The 24,427-nt window shown below is 41.5% G+C and overlaps 2 protein-coding genes across 2 annotated transcripts in view; one reads left to right on the forward strand and one right to left on the reverse strand.

Annotated features, from left to right (window-relative positions):
• The window catches only part of Spag17 (sperm associated antigen 17), a 237,961-nt gene extending 217,550 nt beyond the window's left edge, over nt 1-20,411 (forward strand). Inside the window, exons 46-49 of the mRNA XM_021195509.1 lie at nt 3,927-3,987; nt 8,330-8,474; nt 9,502-9,645; nt 19,595-20,411. Of these exons, the coding sequence (XP_021051168.1) occupies nt 3,927-3,987; nt 8,330-8,474; nt 9,502-9,641 (346 nt within the window). The 3' untranslated portion in view covers nt 9,642-9,645; nt 19,595-20,411. The remainder of the gene's footprint in view (nt 1-3,926; nt 3,988-8,329; nt 8,475-9,501; nt 9,646-19,594) is intronic.
• Nucleotides 15,726-24,427, reverse strand: part of Wdr3 (WD repeat domain 3) — a 23,568-nt gene continuing 14,866 nt past the window's right edge. Inside the window, exons 14-27 of the mRNA XM_021195510.2 lie at nt 23,678-23,763; nt 23,410-23,545; nt 22,637-22,693; nt 21,641-21,741; nt 21,400-21,511; nt 20,776-20,910; nt 20,495-20,545; nt 20,047-20,112; nt 19,545-19,637; nt 19,298-19,345; nt 18,634-18,677; nt 17,728-17,856; nt 16,607-16,700; nt 15,726-16,390 (exon numbers count right to left, since the gene is read on the reverse strand). Of these exons, the coding sequence (XP_021051169.1) occupies nt 16,235-16,390; nt 16,607-16,700; nt 17,728-17,856; nt 18,634-18,677; nt 19,298-19,345; nt 19,545-19,637; nt 20,047-20,112; nt 20,495-20,545; nt 20,776-20,910; nt 21,400-21,511; nt 21,641-21,741; nt 22,637-22,693; nt 23,410-23,545; nt 23,678-23,763 (1,308 nt within the window). The 3' untranslated portion in view covers nt 15,726-16,234. The remainder of the gene's footprint in view (nt 16,391-16,606; nt 16,701-17,727; nt 17,857-18,633; nt 18,678-19,297; nt 19,346-19,544; nt 19,638-20,046; nt 20,113-20,494; nt 20,546-20,775; nt 20,911-21,399; nt 21,512-21,640; nt 21,742-22,636; nt 22,694-23,409; nt 23,546-23,677; nt 23,764-24,427) is intronic.

A 24,427-nucleotide genomic window follows, 5' to 3' on the forward strand; every position in this document is an offset into this window, starting at 1 on the left:
ATTACCAGCCCAAAATGTCATAGTGAGGAAATACTAGACCAAACAAGACCAAAAACCAGCTGGGCAAACTGCAAACTCTGTATCTCCTTGTCTAATGTCAAAGTGCTCGTCAGCTCTCCAAATCCATTCATCTTTGGTGACAACAACAAACTGCTTTCTCCTGAGTTGTTTCCACTCCTTGTTGCAGGTAACTCATGGCTGTGGCATCTCTAACATCTTGGGGTCTCCAAGGCAACTGCAACTTCACAGCTACTTGTTCCGTTGTCTGAGATCCACACTTGATGTGGGCTCCTCCACCAGGCTTTGTGTCACTTCTCCAGCTCTGTCCTCTGTAGCACCCTAGACTCTGGTTGATTCCACANTTCTACTGATGCTCTTCTTGGTTATCCTATATGGTATTAGCATCTCTAACCCACTGGGGTCTTCTGATGCAACAAAGTTTCACCAAAGCCCCCCCCCCATAGGCTCCCTTCATGGTGTCAACCCTCAACTTCTTTGCATGACCCTTTCAGTCCTGAGCTTTTAGCTGCACCTTCACCAGACTTCTTTCCTGGCCTCTCACAGTATCAAGTCTCTCAGCTGCTCTCCATGACCCCTTCATGCCTTCAAAGTCAATATCATCTGAGTTACTTTTACATGTTACCTTGTACAGCTACAGCATGATTTACAACCTAAGCTATCTCTGGAACATAGCTTCTTTGTGCTCTCAGAAAACACTTCCCAGAAGATTTCACCTCCGACACACGGTTTTCATTCTGCATTTGTGGAGTTCAGAGCTTTGTCCAAAATTAAGTGTTTTGGAAAAGTGTGTTTCCCGTCTATTTTTTAACAGTCCAAATTTTGACAACTGAGATGCTTCAATTGTACAAAAGTTCATTAAGAGGTTTTTCTACTAAATTTGGGGTGCTGTGAAGATTGAAGCCTGCTGTGAAATGCAACTACATGACCAAAGGGGGCCTCTCCAAAACTCCTAGTATTGCTCTATGGGCTCTCTCTGTTAAACAGAAATAAACTCTAATTCCACATCCAGAAAGCTCCATTCCTTTTGCGTGCTCTTTAGCTTCCTTGGCATCATCTGCACTTCAGAATATCCAGAGACAAATCCTCTGAAAAGCCTGGCCTATTGGTGCACAGGAGACACAAAGGCAATGCTGCTCTATTTAGAGAAGGTGTCCCTTAGATCTCCTTCTGTGGAATACACACTCAACCCAAACAATCCAAGGTCATAGCTACAGTCACACTTTTGAAAAAGCATTGGGGGAATGGCTGTGCCAACCCGAACAATTTTGATAATCGTGGCTAGCAAGACCTGCTCCTGGATCATCTATGGGAGCAGGGCCAAGACTGTGACCTTGTATAGTACAATAGAGAACTTCTGAACCTAAGCCTAGATTAAGATCTGGACCTGGATTTTGATCTGAATGTCTGAAATTTTCCTTGAAACAAAGATTTGGAAAGGAACCTTGGCAAAGTATTCTGTGCAGAATCCCTCAAGCCCCCATATATATTCTGGAAGCAGACATATATCCCTCTGGTGGTTGCTCCAGGCTCCAACAGAAGCTGGCAAGCTCTTGTCCTGCCATAGCCCTGCAGGGCCCAACTCTAGCCGCCTCAGCACAGGCTCCAATGCTACTAGATGAAATTTTGTTTGTTTGTTTGTTTAAAGTCATGTCTCACTATGTACCTTTACTGGCCTGGAACTGGAAATGTAGACCTGACTCTTCTTAATTCACAGAGCTCTTCCTCCGAGTACTATAATTAAAGGAGTGTACCACCACAGCCCACTTCATCAAACATCTTATCATTACAAGTTAAGGTGACAACAGCTTCCACTACATACAAAAATGTGGGACTTTGCCCTTCACACAATCTAGGTATATGTCTGAATTTGTGCCTTTCTATGGTATATTTCCTAGTTATTGTCCCTATATTCTTGATCACTTTGGATTTAAACTTCATGACGAAGATATGCATGCTATGACCATGATGAATATGTACAGTTAATAATATTACAGTACTGGAGTGTTCCAATCCAAGTATGCATTTCCCTTTTCCAGTAAGTTTTATAGTTCCATATTCATGTTGGTAATTTCTATCCTTTTGTTTCTCCTCGAAGAACCTCATTAAGCATTTCTTTAAGACAAGTTCAGTGGTAATGGATTTCCTTGGCTTTTGCTGGTTTATAAAATCAGTTATTTCTGAAGGATAGCCTTGCTGGGCATAGTGGTTTTGGCTGGCAGATATTTCATTTCGGCAGTTTGAATATAGTCCCTCTTTCCTTCTCAGCCCACAAGTTTTCTACTAGTAGAACAGATGATAATTTCAACTCCCTCAGTTGTAGCCTGATGTTTGTGTCTTCCTTTCTTTTAAACTTCCTTTCATCTTTGATTTTGAAATCATAGTATTTTTAATCACACTATTTCTGCCTGATTAAGACAAAAAGAATAACTGAAGTACTATGGTAATTTTAGCTTTGAAGACCTAACTTATTATTAATAAACATCTTAGCCCACAGTTCAGTTTATGTATGGGTCTGAAAACATACGTGGTATTTTTCTAGACCCAAACCGATGGAATCTTTGAGCCTTTTGACACCTTATATATAATGAAACAGAATAATCTGTTTCAAGGACTTGCAGGCTAGCATGAGGAAGCTCGAATCTTCTGAATACCAAACAGGTCATTGCTGTCTCTACCACACTGAAGGACTTCACTTTATTGTGGTCACCAGAGCCACACTGGGAGTTCAGTCATTTTCATTGGATCAATATACTATAAATCTATGCCAAGGCCACTTGGAATTACAAAGAGTCCTTAGCTTTGTTCTGAACTGAGCTAAAGCACAATATGCGTGGTAGAAAGTTTTCCGTTGAAATGCAATAAATATTGCAGATGCAGAGTTCTTCTTATATAACAACAAACCCTTTGAAAACGTTTATGATTCTGTAATAGAACTGAAATACAGAAAAATGGCAGAAGCATCCAAGTTGGAAGATTACTGTCACCTTTTAGTTGAGGCAAACCCCACCTTTAAGGATGTTGGCTCCTCAAGAAACAGCGTGGTTAGGATACTCAGGCCACCACTTAAGACTTTTTTTTTTTTAATTTCCAGGTTGTTATCAATGAAGTGGGTGGGAGGAAATAGAGAATTATCCTTAAACTAGTGGACTCTAGGTAGAGCCTGTCTCTCTAGCTCAAGGTTCTGGCTTTAGAGATTTCACCCCAGTGCTTGATCCGCTATGATGGTTAGACAGCAAGGCAGATGGTAGGAGAGGGGCAGGAGTCAGTGTGGAGGCAGGCTCTCCTCTGCAGAGTACTCTGGGCCTTTCAACCCCAGGCAGAACCCGCAAAGCACAGGCAGGAAAACAAATCCACATGCAGCACATGTGAGCACAGGGCTTCTCAAGCCCTTCAGCATTGCCCCAATCTCCTTCAGTCCCTCCTTTCCCCAGGAATGCAAACCCCACATGGAGTCAGGGCGAAGCCCAGCTCCCTTGCTCTGCTGTTTCCCCAAAGTCCCATTGTTCTATAGCTGCCTGACCTGGCTGTCAGCATCCATATTAATACTGACAGCTACCCTGTAAGGCACACACCAGCCAAACACTGGCAGTGCTTTGCTTGAGCCTGTCACCAAGTAGCAACAAAGTGTGGGAAGACAGGCTGGGGTCGGTTTCGTGCTGGTGACAACTGTTGCAAAGGCAGGTAGGAAATGGGTGGATCCTATAGTCTTTCCTCAATGGACTCTTAAGGCCTTTGGTTGTTTGCACGTGTTGTGGATTCCCTGGAATCTTAAGGTTTTTGTTGTTTATACATGGTATGGACCCCTGGCTCCTAGTTTAACACCTTCTGGGTTTTATAGCACCCTACTTCCTTCCTTGCTTTGTTTTCATTGTGCATTCATTTTCTTCCATTTTTCTTTCTGGTAGGTTTAGAGTGAAGCAGCCCCCACCCAGCACTGGACTGAAAGTGACATATAAACCTGGGCCTGTAAGTTCATATGTTGTTGTGTGTGTGTGTGTGTGTGTGTGTGTATGTGTGTGTATGTGTGTGTGTTTGCATGCACTCATGTGAATGTGTATGTTTACACTGTAGTTGGCTTTTATACCATCAACCTGAACTCCTTCATTTTATGATTCTGACACAGTTTACACCATGAGTGGGTCTAATATTTCTCATATCATAGGGAAGAAAGTCCCTAGGTTGGGCCCCTATGTGGCTCCACATCGTAAGAACCACGACAAAAAAAAAAATACTACAAGATAGATAGATAGATAGATAGATAGATAGATAGATAGATAGATAGATAGATAATAACTTTGGCTGGACACCTGGGAAGCTGTACTCCCTTGTCACAGGAGTTCTGTGATGTACAGTCACTGAACACTTGGATTCTTGGGGACTAGAGAGTCGGCTAGGTAGTTAAGAGTTCATGCTGCTCTTCCTGAAGCCCCAAGTTCTGTTCACAAAACCCACCTGGCAGCTCATGGCCACAGGTAAGTCTGGTTCCAGGGGATCCAGACTGTCTCTGATCTCCCCAGACACTTCATGGATGTAGCACACAATCATACATGCACAGGGGTGGGGTGGGGGTGGGGTGGGGGAAGATCTCATACATATAAAATAAGTAGATCAAAAAATTTAAAAAATTGAGTTTTTCTGACAAGTAACATATTTTCCATGAAAACAATCATCCCATTCTTTCTACTTTGTATAAACCTGGCTTACTTTCTTGTGCTTCTCAGAGAATATTATCTAGCATAATAATAGGAAATCACATTATTTTGCTAAAGTCATCAGCTGTTTTATTTCTTCAACGTTCTCTGAAAACACAAATTTAAAGATGTGAACCTGTAAAAGAGGAAATCTGGGATTATGCCAATTACATGAAAAAAGTATTGTTTTTCTTTCTTAAGTATTCTCAACACAAATGATAAATATTGGAATGTGATGGCTATACTAACTATCCAGAATGAGCTTCACTAATAGTGTACACACAACTAAACATCACACTATGCCTTATAAGTATAGACACCTCTGTGTTTCAGTTAAATATAAACACTAAAAGAAACGAAAACCAAAAATAAAACCTAAACCCACTCTGACTTTGCTGCATTGTCAAAAATGGGATGTTTTGTTTTTAAAAAGTGAATGTTAAGTGAATATTTATATTCCTACTTACTTTAACAACATATATTTTAAAATGTTATATAAGATAAACACAAGTTTATCTCAAATTAAAACTTAACCATCTTGTAAGCACATCACCTGACATCTTCACCAGGCTCTTCACCTCTCAGTAACTGCTGGACTCCTATCATGTGCTACTAATAGAGCCAGGGAAGCGGGATGGCATACAGGAACTTATCAGGGCCAGGCATGCAGCAGGCACTTAGATAGGTATGGCCAGAATGAAGTAGGAATGCCAGTGGGCTCACAAATTTTTAGGCACAGAAAGGTGTGTGGGGCTCAGGAGGGTCCCACAGCAAGCACAAGGGAAGCCACTAAAGCAGCCACACTTGTTACTTACATACAGTGGTCAACTTTAGTGCACTGCAGAATCTATCGGCTTCTTGCAGTGACTATCTCGCACCAGGCAGGGTTGGGCATCAATGCTCTGAACCTTATTTTCCTCAGCTGTTCTATGAAGGTGTGCAAAACAGATTTTTTTTAAAATCACATTCCTACTTGTCTTACAGCAGAGCAGTAGGACACAGGCTGAAATTCTAAAGATATGCCAGCATTGACATTATATTCACAAATCCGTGCCTACTCATTTTTTCTGAAATAACTCACCACTGTACGATGTCAAGATGTCAGAATGCTGGGGCCAGTGAGATGGCTCAGCAGGTTAAGGTGCTTGTCACCAAGCCTCAAGACTTGAGCCATGTGACAAAAGCAGAGCCAACCCCTGAAAGTTGTCTTCTAACCTCCACACATAGTTTTCATGCAAATGTGTGTATCTAAGTGCAGGCCTGTGCACCCACATCCCCAAATAAACATATATTAAAAAGATGTCCAACTCTTGACAACATAAAAAAAGGAAAAAAAATCAAAGCAAGGCCTTCTTCTACTGTTTCAAGAAGTTAGTAAATCTCATTTTAATCTAAAGAACAGATTGCTCCAACAGCTAAGTGACTGCTGGATCAACCTTTATAAGTGGTAAAAACTCAGTGTGTATTCTTTGAAGCTCACCACGCTATAAGTGTATTTCTTTCCCCTTTGTGAAAGTAGGCTTTGGCTCTGACAAAAACTATAATCTATAGTCTCCTGTCTATGTAAATCTACCCACTGCTCAGCTCCGTTAGCTGCCAGCACTGAAAGAATGAGCCCCAATCCTGGGTAGCAGTGGGGGCTCCACTCCAGCTCTTCTGTGGGTTTCCATCACTACCAAGCCCTTCTGATTGCTGGGCTTGGAGGACCAAGCCCGGGACTTTGAGAAACAGTGTCAGGATCTGCTCCAGCACACATACCCATACACTGTTTAAAAAAGAAAGAAAGAAAGAAAGAAAGAAAGAAAGAAAGAAAGAAAGAAAGAAAGAAAGAAGAAAGATTTTAAGATTTTTCAATTCTATTATTTATAAAACTGTATTTAGAATTTCCATTTGTATTTAATTGCCCACCATGTGGTAGTGTGTGATTTATTCATTATTTTAGATAACTTTTCCCAAGTCTGCTTTTAACCAGCCTCCTGGACAGACAGTTTAGAAACATACACATCTTTTCCTTTCCTGGCTAGTGTGTCTTTCCAAGAACAAGGCAAGCAGCCCAATGCCTTGCTGCGTTTCTTCACTATACATTAGGTTTCTTCTTTGTTAGTACAAACCTCTTCCTCACTTTCAGACCTAAGCAGTTGGTATCTACACTAATTCTGTCTCCCTCTACTGGCCCCATCACCCTCCACATCCTGTATTAGAATCCCAGAGACCAATCAATAGGAGACTCATTAAGTTTCTTATATTACATTCATATTTCTCTTAGATAAAATCTACCTTTATCAGCCAGCAGACAGAAACTCACTACCAACCCTCAAGAAGTAACACAGCTCTGGATTGCAGAATGGGTATTAGGATATGACTTAAACCTTATGTTTTAAGGTTAGAAATTAAACAGAGATCTCTGTTCAGAAGTCAAGTCAGAATTCAAGTGTCCTGTACACATCACTGATGTTGGAGAATATGGCAAAGAGAACCTTGGTGTCTAGGGAGCAGGGGAAGAGTGACCAATGGAGACAGAAAAGGAAACTAGGAGAAAAGCAGTTTAGGTGTTGCAATAGTTTCCCTTCACTTCCAATGTTCTGTCATTTAGCTCCCCACACACACACCCCACAGCACCTGGTTTTTGCCTTTGTGTCAGCTTCAGGGGTGTCACTTTGTAATCACTTGGCCATGTGTTTTGGGGGGTCTGTGGAGTATCAGGGCAGGGACACATGGGAGAGCAAAACTGCTCTCTTGGTGGCTTTCGGGAAGCAGAGAAACAGAGGAGGAGCCCGCACCCCCTTCAATGACCTCATTGCTTTGCACTAAGTTCAGATCCATAAGGTTTTTGTTGTTATTTTTTTCAAGATAGGGTTTCTCTGCATAGCCCTTGCTGCCCTGGAACTCACTCTATAGACCAGGCTGGCCTCATAACTGACAGCTGTCTCCCTGAGTGCTGGGATTAAAGGCATGCATCACCACCACCTGGCTTCCTTACAGTTCCCTCAGCTCCTGATACTGCCACGGGTTAACACCAAATTTTTACTATATAGCCTTTGGGGATAGTTCAGACACAAACTCTAACACCCTTCAGAAGTTTGTCACTGGTCCCATTTATTTCCTGGAATTCTACACTATTCTAAATAATTCTGACATATATGTCCTGACGCACACAGCTGGGCTGTGGAAATGTGACCACAGGGGCGATGAGGGAAGGAAGGATAGACACACATCCAGAAAAGCTGGGATCCGGTGGACCATTTGCTAGTGAAGATGCAGAGGGCAGCTTAACTAATCTTGATTCAGAGTTCTCTATAGGGGCGTGGCCTCACGCTGTAAACACCCCAGAAAAGGAAGCTGCTATAGCTGGTGTGGCTGCTTCCTACACTTACTGTCAACATTCAGGCACTGACCAAGGGTCGGCAAAAGGTTTTGACATTCCAGGGGGTCTGAGGCACAGGGGTCCCGAGATGACCGTGCTCACAGCAATAATACACCTTTACTCAAGGCTACACTCACTCCCCATGCGTGCTTATATTTACTAGTGCCAAATTTACAGATGAGAAAACTGAAGTTTAGAGAATTTAGGCATGTTGTCCAAATTAGTTTTAAAGCCAGTATTTGATGTCTTACAGGTGGCTGCTGGTTTGCAAGCAGAGCTAAAGGTAGAGCTATTTGCCATGGCCGTTGGTGAAGAAGGTGCCAAGGGCTCAGCACACTTCTCCCACACTATTGAAATCATGACGGAGCATGATGTTCTGTTCTTACCCGTGGAAGCGAATATCCTTTAAAGCTCAGGTTTTGTAACCACACATAGTGCAGAAATGATGAAAGGAACTAGGAAAACACGGTAGACAAAATGATCTTCATTAGTGATTCCCTAAGCCAAGAACTACACACAGGGAACAACAGACATTCAGGGACAAGTATGGATGATGTCCAGTAAGGAGGAAAGAGCCACAGTAGAACTTATTAAGATGGATGTAAGCACATTACTTAAATTCATTTTAAAGCAAGCAACTTCAGAGCTTAGTAGCAAGATCTCATCTGGAAAGTAAAGAGCTGGTAATATAAAGTTTTCAAGAGTCCTTTACCCATAACTGATATTGGAGGGTATGGGAAAGAGAAATCTGGGATCTGTTTATAGAGGAGGAAGAGGGGCCAAAGGAACCGAGTATGTTACCTTATTGATACAATGGAGGACTGTCGGACAGCGGGCACGGGGAAATAAAGGGGGGTGGGAGAGAACCCACATCCTGCCAGAGCTCCGGTGCTCTGGGCGGGCAGACTCAGGGGAATACTGCTCCCATGAGCTCTCTATGCCGCCTGGGTGAGCATCTGGCTGTGGGAAGTCACTGAACCCCAGTCCTCGGGGGTAGAAAGGGAGCAATCTGGGGTCTCTGGGCCTCAAGGAGGGGGTACTGGGTGGTTCCCACATGGGCGGCTTGGGTTGGCTAGTGTCCCCAAATCTAGACCTTATCTCTACCTAAACTGCATGAAATCAGCATGTTGATATGGTCTGGAGTCTGGTGGTGATGACCTCTCATAGACAGACCAAGACATTGGGAAAGAAAGAATCACACTGTAGAAAAAAGACATTGTGCTAAAACACAAGGATCCAGGTCCTATACCCAAGGATGTGTAGGCAGGATTTGCCGTACCAGCAGGGCTAATGTACCCTGCTAATGTACCCTGCCGTACCCACCATGAGCTAATGCTGCTAGAGACTCTGATTTTAAAATGTCATTTGTGTCTGTATAAAAGATCATTTAACTGTGAAGCTCATAGTCCTTAATGAATATTTTACCAGTTTTAACAAGCAGTAACTATGACAATCGACCAAAAGATCTTCCCCAGGGAAAAGAAAATCCCATGGTCTTCAGGACTTCCACAATCTCCTCCTCTTCACTTGGAGTCGTCATGTCTCAAAAGGCCACTCATCATTAGATGTGTAAGTAGTGAATGCCATGTAGCCAACCACTCACGCCTAAGACCTCAGACCTCAGGATTTCCCCTGATTTCTTACAGCCAAAAAGAAAAATGTTTTCAGAATTTACATTTAAATCAGTTATTTTCATATATTTTTGGACCCTTGTATAACTGTAATGTTGGTTCCAAGGGTTCTATTTACGTAGGTAAAATTTATCAATACTTACCAAAGAAGAATTAGAACTGGGAAAATTTAAGTTATATTTAAATAAATAATGAACCTAGTATGTAAAGTACTTTTTTTAAAAAAAATCAGGTTTTTGCTTTGTTTTCTTTTGTTTTGTTTTGCTTTTGTAGAGGACAGAGCGTCAGAGGTTTCAGCACATCATACAGGTAATAATGATGATCATAGCAGCATGCTAAAGCAGCTCAGTCTATAACACGGGCCCAGGAGGCAGAGGCAGGAAGTGATCAGGAAGAGCCCAAGAACAGCAGTCAGTGGCTCACTTCCTCCAGCAAAGCCCCACCTTAGGAAGTTTTCACATCCCCTGAAGCAGCACCACCACCTTGGGCCAACCAATCAAATCATGATCCTCTGAGGAATATTACCTATTCAGACCATAACATCCCACCCCAAATACTCAAGGCCACTTCATAAGTTAAACACCTTTACCCCCTTTTATTGAAAATATTATTTTCACATAAAATATCTTGATTATGGTTCCCCCCCTACTCTTCCTAGTTCCTCCCCATTTCCTACCCATATAGACCCACTTTCCTTCTGTCTCTCACTAGAAAAAAAACACACTTCTAGCAGATAATAAGAAAATAGAACTGGGGCTGGTGAGATGGCTCAGTGGGTAAGAGCACCCGACTGCTCTTCCGAAGGTCCGGAGTTCAAATCCCAGCCACCACATGGTGGCTCATAACCATCCGTAACAAGATCTGACACCCTCTTCTGGAGTGTCTGAAGACAACTACAGTGTACTTACATATAATAAATAAATAAATAAATAAATAAATAAATAAATAAATAAAAAGAAAGAAAATAGAACTATCATATTGGAGTTGGACATGACAAACAGAAGGAAAAGAGTTGAAGAGAAGGCACAAAACTTAGAGACCCACTTGTTTGCACACTCGGGAGTCCCATAAACACTATACTGGAAGCCATAACAACATATAGGCAGAGAACCTGGTGCAGACCTGTAAAGGTCCTGTGCATGCTGCCTTATTCTCTGTGAACTCCTATGTGCTTTGATCATGTTGACTGAGAGGGCCTTGCTGGTGTCCTCCATCCCCCTCTGCTCTTACACTCTTTCCTTCTCTTTCACTAGGTTCCCTGAGCCTTGGAAGTGTGGGGCATTGACAGACATATCCCATTTAGGGCTGAATGTTCCTAGGTTTCTCACTCTCTGCAGAGTCTGGCCATGGGTCTGTATTTGTTCCCATCTGCTACAGGAGGAGGTTTCTCTGATAGTGGCTGAGCAAGGGACTGATCTATAAGTAACTAGGACTATTTTAATTGCTTTCTTCTTTTCTTTTTACAAAAGAAATATTTGGTTTTCCCCTAGCTCCCTGGGCTATCTGGTCTCTGGTTCTTGATCACCCAAGCAGTGTTAAGTATGGGTTCCATCTCACAGAGTGGCCTTAGGCAGAGCAGCCATTGGTTGGTTGCTCCCACAAGCTTTGGGCCACCATTGCCCTAGCATCTCTTGCAGGCAGGACACTCTTGTTGATCAAAGGGTTTGTGGCTGGTTGTTTATTTCTCTTTGGGTAATATGAGACTAGAATGTAAGGTGAAGGCTCTATATAGGCACCAACTCAACTTCTCAGTGTCCAATGAGTTGTGTAGGTGTTGTCTTCAGCAATGGGCCTGGCTATCAGTTTGTGGAGGGCAACTTAGCATCTTGACTATAGCCTGGGCTCTCTGGAGATTCCCATGGAACCTCTTTGCCAACAACTCAATTCGATGTAAGCCAATTCGGGCTTCTTTGGTGGCAAGAAATGGATAGTTGCAATTCTAGCTCCCCCATTATTTGGCTATTTCACTTAGCTAGCTTTCATATATATATACATATTTTAGGAAGCTTCTAGCGTATTAGGTTTCCATACTACCCATCAAATGTTCCTTAATTTTAACTGTTTCTCCTTTTATTCATTCTGTTGCCCTCAATTTCATCTTCCCATTCCAGTCACCCTCCTACCATCCACCTTTAACTATTCAATTTTACTTTCCTTATAAGATCTATCTGTAACCACTTGTCCCTTACTTTATACCTAACTTCGGTGGTTCTACAGGTTGTAGCTTGGTTATCATTAACTTAACAGCTAATATCTATACATAAGCAAACATAAACCATATTTGTATCTCTGGTTTACCTCACTCAGGATGATTTTTATCTCGTTTCATTCTCTTACCTACAAATTTCATGGTTTCTTTTTTTTTTTTTAAGCAGCTGAGTAATACTCTACTGTGTAATGTACCGTTTTCTTTACCTATTCTTCTATTGAGGGACATCTAGATTGTTTCAATTTTCTGGCTATTATAAATAGAGCAGCAATAAACATGGTTATGTCTATGGTAGGATGAAACATCTTTTGGGTATATGTGTATGTTAAGGTAGATCAATTCCCATCTTCCTGAGGAACCACACTGACTTCCACAGTGGCTATTCAAGTTTGCACTCCCACCAGCAGGATGAGTGTCCCCTCTCTACATCCTTGCCAGAATGAGCTGTCATTTGCTTTATTGATCTTAGCCATTCTGACAGGTGAAAGGTGAATCTCAAAGTAGTTTTGATTTACATTTTCCTGATGGCTAAGAATGTTGAATTGTTTTCCAGTCATTTGAGTTTCCTCTATTGAGAATTTGTGTTTAGATTTCTCACTTTTAAATTTTTTTCTTTTAAATTCTATTATTTATTTAATGTATGAGTGCTCTACTTCATGTATACCCACATGGCATAGAGGATATCAGATCCCCTTCTAAATGGTTGTAAGCCACCATGTGGTTGCTGGGAATTGAACTCAGTACCTCTGGAAGAGCAGCTAGTGTTCTTTACCACTGACCCTTTACTCACTAACCCTGAGTTATTTTCTTGAAGTCTAGGTTTTGTTTTTGCTTTGAGTTCTTTATATATTTTGGATATTGGTACTCTATTGGATATATAGTTGGTAACCATCTTTTCCCATTCTGTAGGTTGTCATTGTCTGAATGACAATGTCATTGCTGTATGTACCCAAGCTTCTCAAGTGTTAAAAGGCCCCGTTTACCAATTATTGATCTTAGAGCCTGTGCTAATGGAGTTCTGTTCAAGGAGCTGTTTCAAGTATCGATGGGTTAAAGGCTATTCCCCACTTTCTCTTTTATCAGGTTTAGTGTGTCTGGTTTTATGTTGAAGTCTTGGATCAATTTAGTTTTGTATAGGGTGTTAAGTATGGATCTACTTGGCTTCTACATGCGGACTTCAGTCTGACCAGCACCATTTATGGAAGATGCTTCCCCCCACCCCCCACCCCAATATGTTTCTGGCTTATAGTAATTCAGGTATCCATAGGTGTATGGCTTTATTCTGGGTCTTCGATTAGATTTCATGGTTCAATATGTCTGTTTTTGTATACCATGCTGTTTTCATTATTATGGTATGACCTTTGTAGTACAACCTGAAATCAGGGACAGTGATACTTCCTGTAGTTTTTATTATTCAGGACTGTTTTAGGTATCATTTTTTGTGTTTCCTTATGAAGCTGAAAATTGTCCCCTTTCCATTTCTATAAAAAATTGTTTTAAAATTTTGTTGGGCAGGCATTTAATCTGAGGATTTCTTTTGGTAGGATAGCCATTCTTATTGTATTAATCTTACTAATCCATGAGCATGGGAGAGCTTTTCTTTTTTCTTTTTTAATTATTATTATTTTCTTTATTTACATTTCAAATGCTATCCCGAAAGTTTCCCATACCCCTCCCCCCACCTCTGTTCCCCTACCCACCCACTCCCACTACTTGGCCCAGGCCTTGCCTTGTGCTAGGTCATATGGAGTTTGGAAGACCAAGGAGCCTCTATTCCCACTGATGGCCGATTAGGTCATCTTCTGCTACAAATGCAGCTAGAAACACAAACCCAGGGGGTACTGGTTAGTTCCTGTTGTTGTTCCACCTACAGGGTTGCAGCCCCCTTCAGGTACTTGGGTACTTTCTCTAGTTCCTCCATTGGGGACCCTGTGTTCCATCCAGTAGCTGGCTGTGATCATCCATTTCGGTGTTTACCAGGCACTGGCATAGCCTCACAAGAGGCCACAATATCAGGGTCCCTTCAGCAGTATCTTGCCGGCATGAGCATTAGTATCTAGGTTTGGTGGCCGATGATGGGATGGACTCCCGAATGGGGTTCTCTCTGGATAGTCCATCCCTTCATCCCAGCTCCAAACTTTGTCGCTGTACCTATAATTTTTCATGGGGGTTATGTTCCTCATTCTAAGGAGGAATGAAGTATCCACAAATGTTCATCCTTCTTGATTTTCTTCTGTTTTCCATAATGTGTCTTGGATATTCCAAGTTTCTGGGCTAATATCCGCTTATCAGTGAGTACATATCTAGTGACTTCTTTTGTGATTGGGTTACCTCACTAAGGATGATATCCTCCAAATACTGCTTGTGGACGTTGTACATCGTGGTGCGGAGCCTAGTGCGCACCACGATTTCCCTGATGGCTAAGGATGTTGAACATTTTTTCAGGTGTTTCTCAACCATTCGATATTCCTCAGTTGAGAGTTCTTTATTTAGCTCTGTACCCCATTTTTTAATGGGATTTTTTGAGTTTTTGGAGTCCAGTTTCTTGAGCTCTTTGTATATATTGGATATTAGTCCTCTATCAGATTTAGGATTGGTAAAAATCCTTTCCCAATCTGTTGGTGGCCTTTTTGTCTTGTTGACAGTGTCTTTTGCCTTACAAAAGCTTTGCAGTTTTATGAGGTCCCATTTGTCAATTCTTGATTTTACAGCACAAGCCATTGGTGTTCTGTTGAGGAATTTTTTCCCTGTGCCCATATCTTCGAGGTTTTTCCCCACTTTCTCCTCTATCAATTTCAGTGTCTCTGGTTTTATGTGGAGGTCTTTGATATGGGAGAGCTTTTCATCTTCAGATATCTTCAGTGACTTGAAGTTTTTAATCATACAAGTCTTCTACTTATTTGGTTAAAGAAATCTCAAGATATTTTTATACCACTTGAGGCTATTATAAAAGGTGTTATTTCCCTGATTTCTTTGATATAATATACAAATAAATAACATGAGTTTTCTTAAGCAATACTTTAGCAGCGGCACTGTTTTACATTCTTGTAAATCCCGTCAGCATCTAGCTCACAGGACTCTTGTGATGTGCTGATATATTCCTAAGTCATACCTTGTAAGTTCTCTGAAAGCACCACTCTATGCCTGTAAGAATGACAGACAAAGGCTATAAAATGCCTCCTGTCTAGTTCCCAGGCCTCCATAATGGAGCACTACAAACCACTAGTCATTCTCTCACAGCTTGTTGGCCAGGGCCTTAAACTCCAAGCACCGCCAGTAGCAGAGCTGGTTCCTTCTGGAAGCTCTGGAGGATGCTTTTTACGACTGCCCTTTGCTGTGTCTTTAGATGTTAAGCACTGACACCAGCTGCATCACTCATCCTTTGCCTTGTTCACATAGCACAACTTACTGTGAATTTTTCTGTGTCACCTCTTGTAAGGATTAACTCATTTAGAGGCTATCTTCATCCCAAATGACTTCAAATCGATAGATGCTTTTGCAAACAATGTCACATTTACCGGTTCCATTAGATAGAAATTTAGGAAGATAAACTCAGTATGGCCTTCTCTCTGGTCGTTATCTTAAGGAAACATAAAAAAATCTGACTAGAGTCTAGCCATTAGACCATAACAAAGGTGTCTAAGTTAATAATTGAGAAATTCCCCACTAAGAAAAGCCTAGGTCCAAAGTTATCTGAGTTAATCTCTTTTTTTCTAGACATCCCTACTTTTCAAGTTCCTACCATGCAGGCAGATATATATATATTTTTTTAATCAGACCCCTCCCCTACAAATCAGAGAGCCAGCAAGTCATTTTAAGTGATTTTAATGAAAAAGCAATTGTAGTCCCCAAAGTACAAACTGCATTATGACCTTACATGCAGACTCGACAACCTGCACTGGTGTAAGGAGGCTACTCTTAGAATACCATCATCCCTTTCAGCCCATAGCCCATGGCACTTCCTTTAGAGGACAATGACACACATAGTAACAGAAAAACTCTAATACAAATAATCTGCCATAAATATGAGACACTTCTGAATCAAATACACATTTAAAAATATTATTTTGCTTCTTGCTACAATTTAAAGGTCCAACTCTGAAAAATACAGATTTTTAAACTAATTCTGTCCTTTTCAAAAGATGAAAGACAGAACTCACAGCCATGTTGGTTTCTTCAACCAAGGCTAACATCTGTACCCCAAGATCTACAACACGATCCTTTTTTTGGTATTTGTATGTTGTTAACTCCACCACAGCTCAGTTTATGTGTACGCTCCTTTGAGGAGAAACAGGAAAATAAACACTGCATTCCAGTTCTAAGTCAGTGTTAAAATCATTCTTTTCCTGTTTTTTCGTTTTCTCTTCTTCTCTTCCAAGTGACTAGTAGCTTCTGCAAAAAACATAACTTCACTCTTTGCTTCACATTCTCTCTTAAGATAATCAAGACCAGCCATATTGAAACCGATAACATCCTAGAGAAGAATACAGAAAAGTAATCTTTAGTCAACACAGCAGCTTCTGAGTGGGTATTGTCTTGTTTCCTTAACTCACTAAGTGCTTCTGTTGTTAGGGTTATAAAAGCCCTATTTGTGCAAATGACAAGAGAAAGCTTACCCTGAGTATAGATATAAGTCTGTGTGGTATTGCCCAGCATATGGTACCTTAACGTGTCTACCACAGACACTTACCTGGACTTGTCTGACTTTTGAAATAGTTGTTTCCTTTAGTTTCTCTATCACGGGCACAAGCATCTGGTTGCTGGTGATCTGGCCAAAGTGAATCCTAAAAGAAAACAGTCATGCTGCAAAGAGAGGCGCTGCCCTACCTGTCCCTCCTCCAAATAGTCAACCGATGACAACCTAACCACCAACAAAAACAAAAACAAAAATCCCCTAAGTGTCCCACCATTCTCAAAAAATGCAACATGAAATCTGGTACTACAGCACCACCCGACCTCAGAGATGTAGCACAGGCCCAGAGACCGCAATGGGAAGCTGGAGATGGAATGTAAAGAATGCCAGCCAAGGGGACTGCTGAGAGCTCAGACAGCAAGGTGCTTGCTATACAAGCACAAGGACCCATGCAAGAAGATGAGCATGGTGGCTCATCACTGCAATCCTGGCACTAAGGCAAGGCTGCTAGTTATTGGGCAGCTCAGGCTGTACAAGGCCAGCCTGGGCTAGAATGAAATCCTGTCTCAAAAAGCCAAAGGCCAGCTATGGTGGCATACACCTGAAATCCTAGCCGGCAGAATGTGGAGGCCGGCAAGTTCGAGGCCAGCCTGGTCTCTCTATATAGATATTGCATGGCAGGTAGGGATAAATAGTGAAAGTCTGTCTGAAAACAAGCAAAATTAGGCCAATTCACCAAATACTTAGTCATCTTATCAAACAGCTGTTTAACTATGTGTGTATTCCTTAGTTCTCCTGCCTTGGTCTCCTCCACTTCCTTTTGTGCCCGTAGATACCTAGAGACACTAACTGGCTATTTTTAAAATGTTGCAAACAAAGCTGACTAGCCTAGGCTTAGCAATTTAAAAACCAAACAGATGGAGTAAACTGGCATCTAGCGGACAATCTACCTAGCCTCCTTAGACTGCATCCTCAACTACAGCTTACAGTGACTCTGAAAAGGGGGTCATCAGGATCCTTGTTTTAAAGGCAGGAATGGTCTTCTAATGGCAAGAGCTATTTTGTAACAGCCTCCAAAACGAAACACAAAATCTGTAATCCCCAAACACTGTCAGCCTCAGCTGGCACACAGCTGGAGCATTCTGGCTGAAGAGACGGTATTTGTAAGAACATGTTACCTGAGGAGAAAAAAGAGGCACCGGCACAAGAGCTCCACATCTGAGCCTGTCTGGATGAATTCATTGAAGAGCGTAAGAATGTCTGGGACATAAGAGAACGGCAGTACAAGCAGGGCCTCTTCTAGTTCACTGAGGAGGAAACGCAAACCGTCATACTCGTCAGCGCTACCGGGTACTCTGCCTCCCTACAGCTTGCTTTTCCTTCCTTTGTATTTGAGCATTCTGTCCATTCCGAGTTAAATATTCACTTACACTCAAAATGATCCTTCTAAATGTCTTTTACACTCAACACCATCTGTTTAGAGAGTATTTCAGTCGCTAGCATTTTGTAAGGGTCATTGAACACATTACAATTTAGAAAAATAAACTTCTTTATATCAAATTCTAAGACCCAGTCAGACTATCACACAACAAACACAAGGAACAGCAACTAAGACTTTACTTGTTCATACTTGTTGACTGTAACTTTTAACCAAATGAACATATTAAACACATATTATAAAATATTCAGAGCAGATTATACATATACACACTAATGAGTAAGACCCTGCGCAGTGAGCCTGGAGCCTGAGCGGCCCAATCGGTTTGTGTGTAGTACTCACACAATGATTCCAACTGTGAACACACAAAACAAGCCGAACAAAATATACAACAGAACAGCTTCTGAGAGCTGGTATTTGATTGACGTCTGTACTTTTATTACCTATAACATCTCTCCCTCAAAACACCTTTCGGACTTTAAGAGCCTCCTCCTTTCTTATACTCAAAATGTATTATAATTGTTATCTACCAAAAGACTGACAATTAAAATTGAAAGCAAGAAAACTATCAATTCCAACTTGTATTTCACTCTCAGACATCCAGTAACGGCTGTTCTGTCAAGTTACAATAGTACACTGGACTTACCTTGACCTGATCCCTTTAAAAGTCTCTAACACATATGCTGAAGGCTACAAAGGAAGGACAGAAACATTAGTGAAGCTCTTGAGAGCTTTCCTCAGGACCTACGTCCATCCCACTTGAGAGAAGAGGCTAAGACAACAGTGCTGTGTGGGCTTGCAGTTAGCCATACAGGGTTGTAAGTAAGCTATGTCCTTATTTATGTCCTTTATGACTACACTTCCTTATAAGCTGGGCCTGTTTCATATCTATACAATGAAGATATTCTGAGATTACTGTAATGAATAACACATGCAAATAATTAGCAGCTCCCAGATAAACACGTTCTCCTGATACATCTCTTCCTTCTTCATGACAGGTTTTGTCAATTGTTCCTACAAAGGTTTTTATCAGAGGTCATGTACAGACAAGTCTCAGAGAGCTGTGAATGCTGGACATCCAAAAGCACTAAGGTGGAAGAGCCAGGCATCTAACTCAGATGCATCCTGGGAAGTTTCCCTAGCAGCCCTTTGAGATGGAAACTGTTTTAGAAGACACTGTGAGACTTTGGAAACAAAGGGACTTCCAGGGCACATACCCTCAAATCATAATGCCTCCTCACTCCCTCACATCTCTCACATCTCTGAAGTTAACCCCTGAACCACCAAGGAGAAACAGACATCCTACTCACAGAAATATTGCCATGAGCCATCAGGATGGGGTTGACAGGAAGAGGAACCTACAAAGAAGTTATGAAGGAAGCCAAGTTATTAAGAGAAGCCCCTTTACTCCCACAGTCTGACTTATCCTAATGCTTGATTCACAGATCATTTACTGCCTTTATCATATATCCTCATCTCATTTAAGTCAGAGATGGTCTTTTTAGGAATTCTTTTTGTAGATTACAAGGTGTGTAACTTGATAGCTTGATTGCTCACCTCTTTCCCTGCTGCTCTACAAATGGCTCTGTGTTCTTTCATTTTGGCAGTTTCTTCTCGATGCAGCTCGATGGCCTCCATGATCCTCTCAGCCTACTCAGATGACAAAGGCAGAGATCATCCCAGTGCACAACCAAGACACGGAGACGGGAAGGCCTGGCTAATGTAGCCTGAATCAGCTTAATAAAGACATGTCAGCTAGGGTGCAATGCAGCATTTACAGTTGTCAGTATGTTTCTTATTTTTAATTTGTAAGAAAGACAAAATACCATGGACTCAGATGAAACTATATAGGGACACAAGAGGGCAGCTTCTGGGAACACGGAGATGAGCGTCCCTCACTCAGAGTCCCATGCTGGTCAGACGCAAGACCAAGGGCATCAGACAAAGGCAATGATCAACTCCTGGAATTCATCAACTTTTGCGCCACACAGGGCTATGTGGCTAACACTGGCTAAGACTTTTACTAGAAAGTCAGAACCCATTACAAGAGCCAACTTACCGCTTTGACTGTTTCAATGGTCTTCTTCCCAGTGAAGTAGTTGTCACCCTGGGTCTCCCCTGGAACCTGCCAGACATATGAGATCCTGAACAAGATGGGTATTATTTTATAAAAATACCACGTCACTCTCTCCCATTAAGGATAGGAACAATATTAAATGTTTTATTTGTATCATCATGAGCACTATCCTGAAAATGTTTATAATGTATCAAATTTCTGAGTGTTTTTAAAATTTTTGTTTTGCTGAATAAATACTATAATTCCTTATAAAGTTTCATTAAAAAAAGAAAAGGCTATAATGGTAGAATTCTCATACTAAGCTAATCACAGAACTAGCCACACAACTGAATAAAACACTATATAGATTCTAACAGTAGAGAGCAATGCCCCGGCGTCTAGTCTCAATTCCTCTCCCATATAATTCCCGTATCCCAAAAGATTCACTTACTGCTGGCTGGTCTTCTTTGGCCACGCTCTCCTCATACTCTGCTTCCCTTTGCTGCCAAGAGACACACATAAGTTATAATGAGGGGAAAACAGAGACTGCAGAGCGACTGAGGCAGCGGAAGGGCTTCTCTCAAAGCATGATGCCAACGGCACCTGGAACGTGTGGCACTGGCCTTGGAAATGCCTTCTGTATGAGCTGTAACTGTACTGGATGGAAAACCTCAGCAGGGACAGTCTGTAAGTCACCCCCACCAAATGTGAAACCACACTTAAAGGTTTTACCATTTCCCTTTCTTCCTCGAGAATAAGAGGCTCTCTCGTTCTCTCCCAGAGTCTCAGCGACTTGTCATGAGATGCTGATACAATGTAGTCACCACTGGGGCTGACAGCCAAACACCATATTTCCTGGTGGTGTCCCTGGACAAAGATAAAACAAAATGACCCAAGAAGTTTAACTTACTCATTGGTTACCACTCGTTTATGCCAGTGGTAGGGTAAATATTCTTAAAGGAAGTTCTTAAAGTACTGTGGTGGTTAGAATAAAAATGCCCCCCATAGTCCCATAGGGAATGGCAGTACTACGACGCGCGGCCTTACTGAACAAAGTATGTCACTAGTGAGTAGGTTTTGAAGTCTCAGAAGATCAAACCAGGCCTAGTGGCTCTCAGTTCTTTTCCTGCTGCCTGTGGCTCCAGATGTAGAACTCTCAGCTACCTGTCCATCATCACGCCTGCCTGTGTGCCACCATGCTTCCCACCGTGACACTGGGCTCTACCTCTGAACTGTAAGCCAGCCCAAATTAAATGTTTTCCTTTATAAGAGTTACCATGTTCACAATGCCTCTTCACAGGAATAGGAACCTTAACTAAGGCAAGTACCAATCAAGCAAAACAAGCAAGGGGTTACCTCCAGCGTTTGGATGTGCTCAAACTTGTCTGCATCCCACTGCTTGATCTTGTGGTCCTTCCCAGCAGTGAAGAAGAGGTGAGACTTAGGCACAAAGCGTAGATACATCACACTAAGGGTGGAAAGTAATGTCAGAAACGCCAGGCGAGTGAGCTAGAGCACTCATACACTCATCAGGAATGCCTACTCTATGGAGCTTCAGAGAACAACTAAATAGATCCTTTCAGAGGACTACACCCACCTGTCATCATGTGCAAAGAGAGACCTGTGGCAGTCCCCAAAGTCCAGACCCCAGATTTTCACATTTCTATCAGCAGAACCAGTTGCTATTAGTGCTCCATCCTATGGCAAAGAAACAAAATGTTAGCATTTAATTAAACTAGACAGCTAAAGCAAACCAGGATATTTAATTCATTTCTTTAGAAATATTACAACAGAGCAAAAACATATTCATCTCTATTCAAAATACCTGTGCTCAGACTTACAGAGCTTCTTAAAGGTTGGAAAGTGAATGTATGAACTCTGACCCTGTCACAGGACAATATCACAGCACAGTCCTAGTGATCTGTTCACTCATTGAAATAAGAAAAGGGCTACTCAGATTCTCTGTCCTCTGGAATGGGATTTGTGGGGAGTAGTAAAGAAAAGTAAAAGCAGAAAGTAAAGAGAAAATGAGGTGGAAAAGAACCTACTAAAAGGTTTACTCTTGTAACACACACACACACACACACACACACACACACACACACACACACACACCATCACCATTCCCTCAAATGCTTCAAATTGCTGTTCATACAAGGATCTCACAACTATGGAATCTATTCACCCCCCTTTGGTGCAAAGTAGACACTTTTCAAATATGCAGTTTTAATCATAATGACACAATGGAAATAACTGACTCCCAAGAATGAGAGTATTTACACAAAGCAAAATACTACAATATTCAAATCTTCAACTGTGCTATTCTGAAGCATAAAGGGGGCCTCTGAAAAACCATGAACTTCAGGATGTTCTGCCAATTATGGAATTTAAAGCAGCAATCTTCCAGAGCCACTGTGGGTGGTTAGAAGAACTTCGATACTATTTGTTAAACATTATCATATGTATGCTGTGACTGTAATACAGACCTGTGACTTTCTGGAGGAAGCTGTAATAAACTCAGCAGAGTGACACAAGTGCCGCACAATGGAGTAGCAACCCTGAATTAGAAAAGAGCCTCACATATTTTACTTACATGGGAGATGTCCATGCATATAACAGGCAGTTTGTGTCCATACAGTGAGAGAAAAAACTAAACATGAAAGAAAGGATACAATGAATTCATGTGTGTCTACAAAATACAATGTTGCACATGGAGCTAAATATACATTTATAATACTAAACACATATCTGGACTGCTTGCTAGTGAGATTGCCTGTGTCCACTATGGAGACCCTACACATACTTGCCAAGAACCCTGAAGCCCAATAAAGAACATCAGGCTACCTACTCTACCCCTCAGAGTAGGCCTAAAGTGACTCTCTAGGATAACTGTTTCACAGATTACCCTGAGGCCCAAGCCAGCCCTGAGCTATAACGCGAATACTTTCAAAGCTGCTTGCTATGACAGGATAGATTTCTATCTATAGATCTTCTGAATATGAACTAGCATATTTATTTAGTTTTAAATAAAACTGATGAACCCTGTGACACTATCCGTTTCTCAAGCACACTCAGTGTTTTAGTGAGAATAGCTTTAAAAATACACTATTTCTGGCTATCATCCCAATTCTTTTTTCCTTACATCGGAAATAGATTCTCTTCTCACATTAATATATCACGATCACGGTTTCCTTCCCTATACCCCTCCAGTCCCTTCCCACGTTCACTCCCATCCTCATCCACTCCCTTTCTGTGTCTCATTAGAAAACAACAAGCTTCTAAGCGATAAGAACAAAAACAAACATGGGGTCACCCCAAATTCTTAAGGTCACACAGAAAGAACATCCCCAGCCAAGCCCATCATACCTTTAAAGTGTCAACATAGAAAACCTTCACAGTGCAGTCCAGCAAAGACACAGCCAGTAGCTTTTGATTGGGAGAGTAGCTGACACACAGGACATCCTCATCTAGCTGCAAGGTTCGAGTTTGCTTCACAGAAAGTCTGCCAGACAGCATCAAGAAAAAGTAACACAGATGAGAACACCAGACAGACAGCTCCAAACCTGACACACAGAGGCATGCAAGTCAACGGTTCTCCACTTCATGCTAAAGCCCCACACAAGCTTCCCCTCACCTCTTCTGGGTACTATTTTTATCTGTCACCAACTCAAAATCCCAGAACTTGACAGCTTTATCAGCGCCACCTGTCACAAAGCCACGCTGAAAATCAAATGACACCAGTTAAAAAAACATTTTAGCACAAAAACTTTGCTAAGTACACATATCAAACAGTGAAAACTTTTTACTGAATGGTGCAGGACAATTTAAAAAATGATGCCCACCCCTGACTACTTTTCCACTACCACAGATCCCATTTGAGAATGCCAGCACAGACTGACACTGACAGAATCACAGAAGTCCTAGGTAACTTCTTCTTAGCGTTATTAAGAAAAGCCCTTAGGAAATAGTGTGCACTTTCCTTCCCTCCTTCCTTTCTCTTCTCAACTTCACCTAAGAGGGCAGAAGTTAAATGAATTTGCTACAAAGCAGTAAGATTAGCTTTTTAAACAAGAATAGGCTGTCTCTAGAGGTCACCTCAGGAAGGTGTAAACTATTCCCGCAGTGTGTCTGCTTCAAACACCCTTGCAATGGTTGTTTGCCAAATCAAGAGAATCAACTGCAGTCTATTCAGCCCCATCTCATAGCAAAGTATCCAAGTGTATTTTATACTAAGCGACATCAGCCACCCTAATATCTTTATTCTGAATATATATACTTCCAGTGGGTAAAGGATTGCTATTATTGAGAATATTTGGATAAAGTTAAAGTACTGTCAAAAACAAAACAAAACCAAAAAAAAAAAAAAAAAAAAAAAAAAAAAAAA

The sequence above is a fragment of the Mus pahari genome, chromosome 4 (assembly GCF_900095145.1).
Source record: "Mus pahari chromosome 4, PAHARI_EIJ_v1.1, whole genome shotgun sequence".
Lineage (NCBI taxonomy): Eukaryota > Metazoa > Chordata > Mammalia > Rodentia > Muridae > Mus > Mus pahari.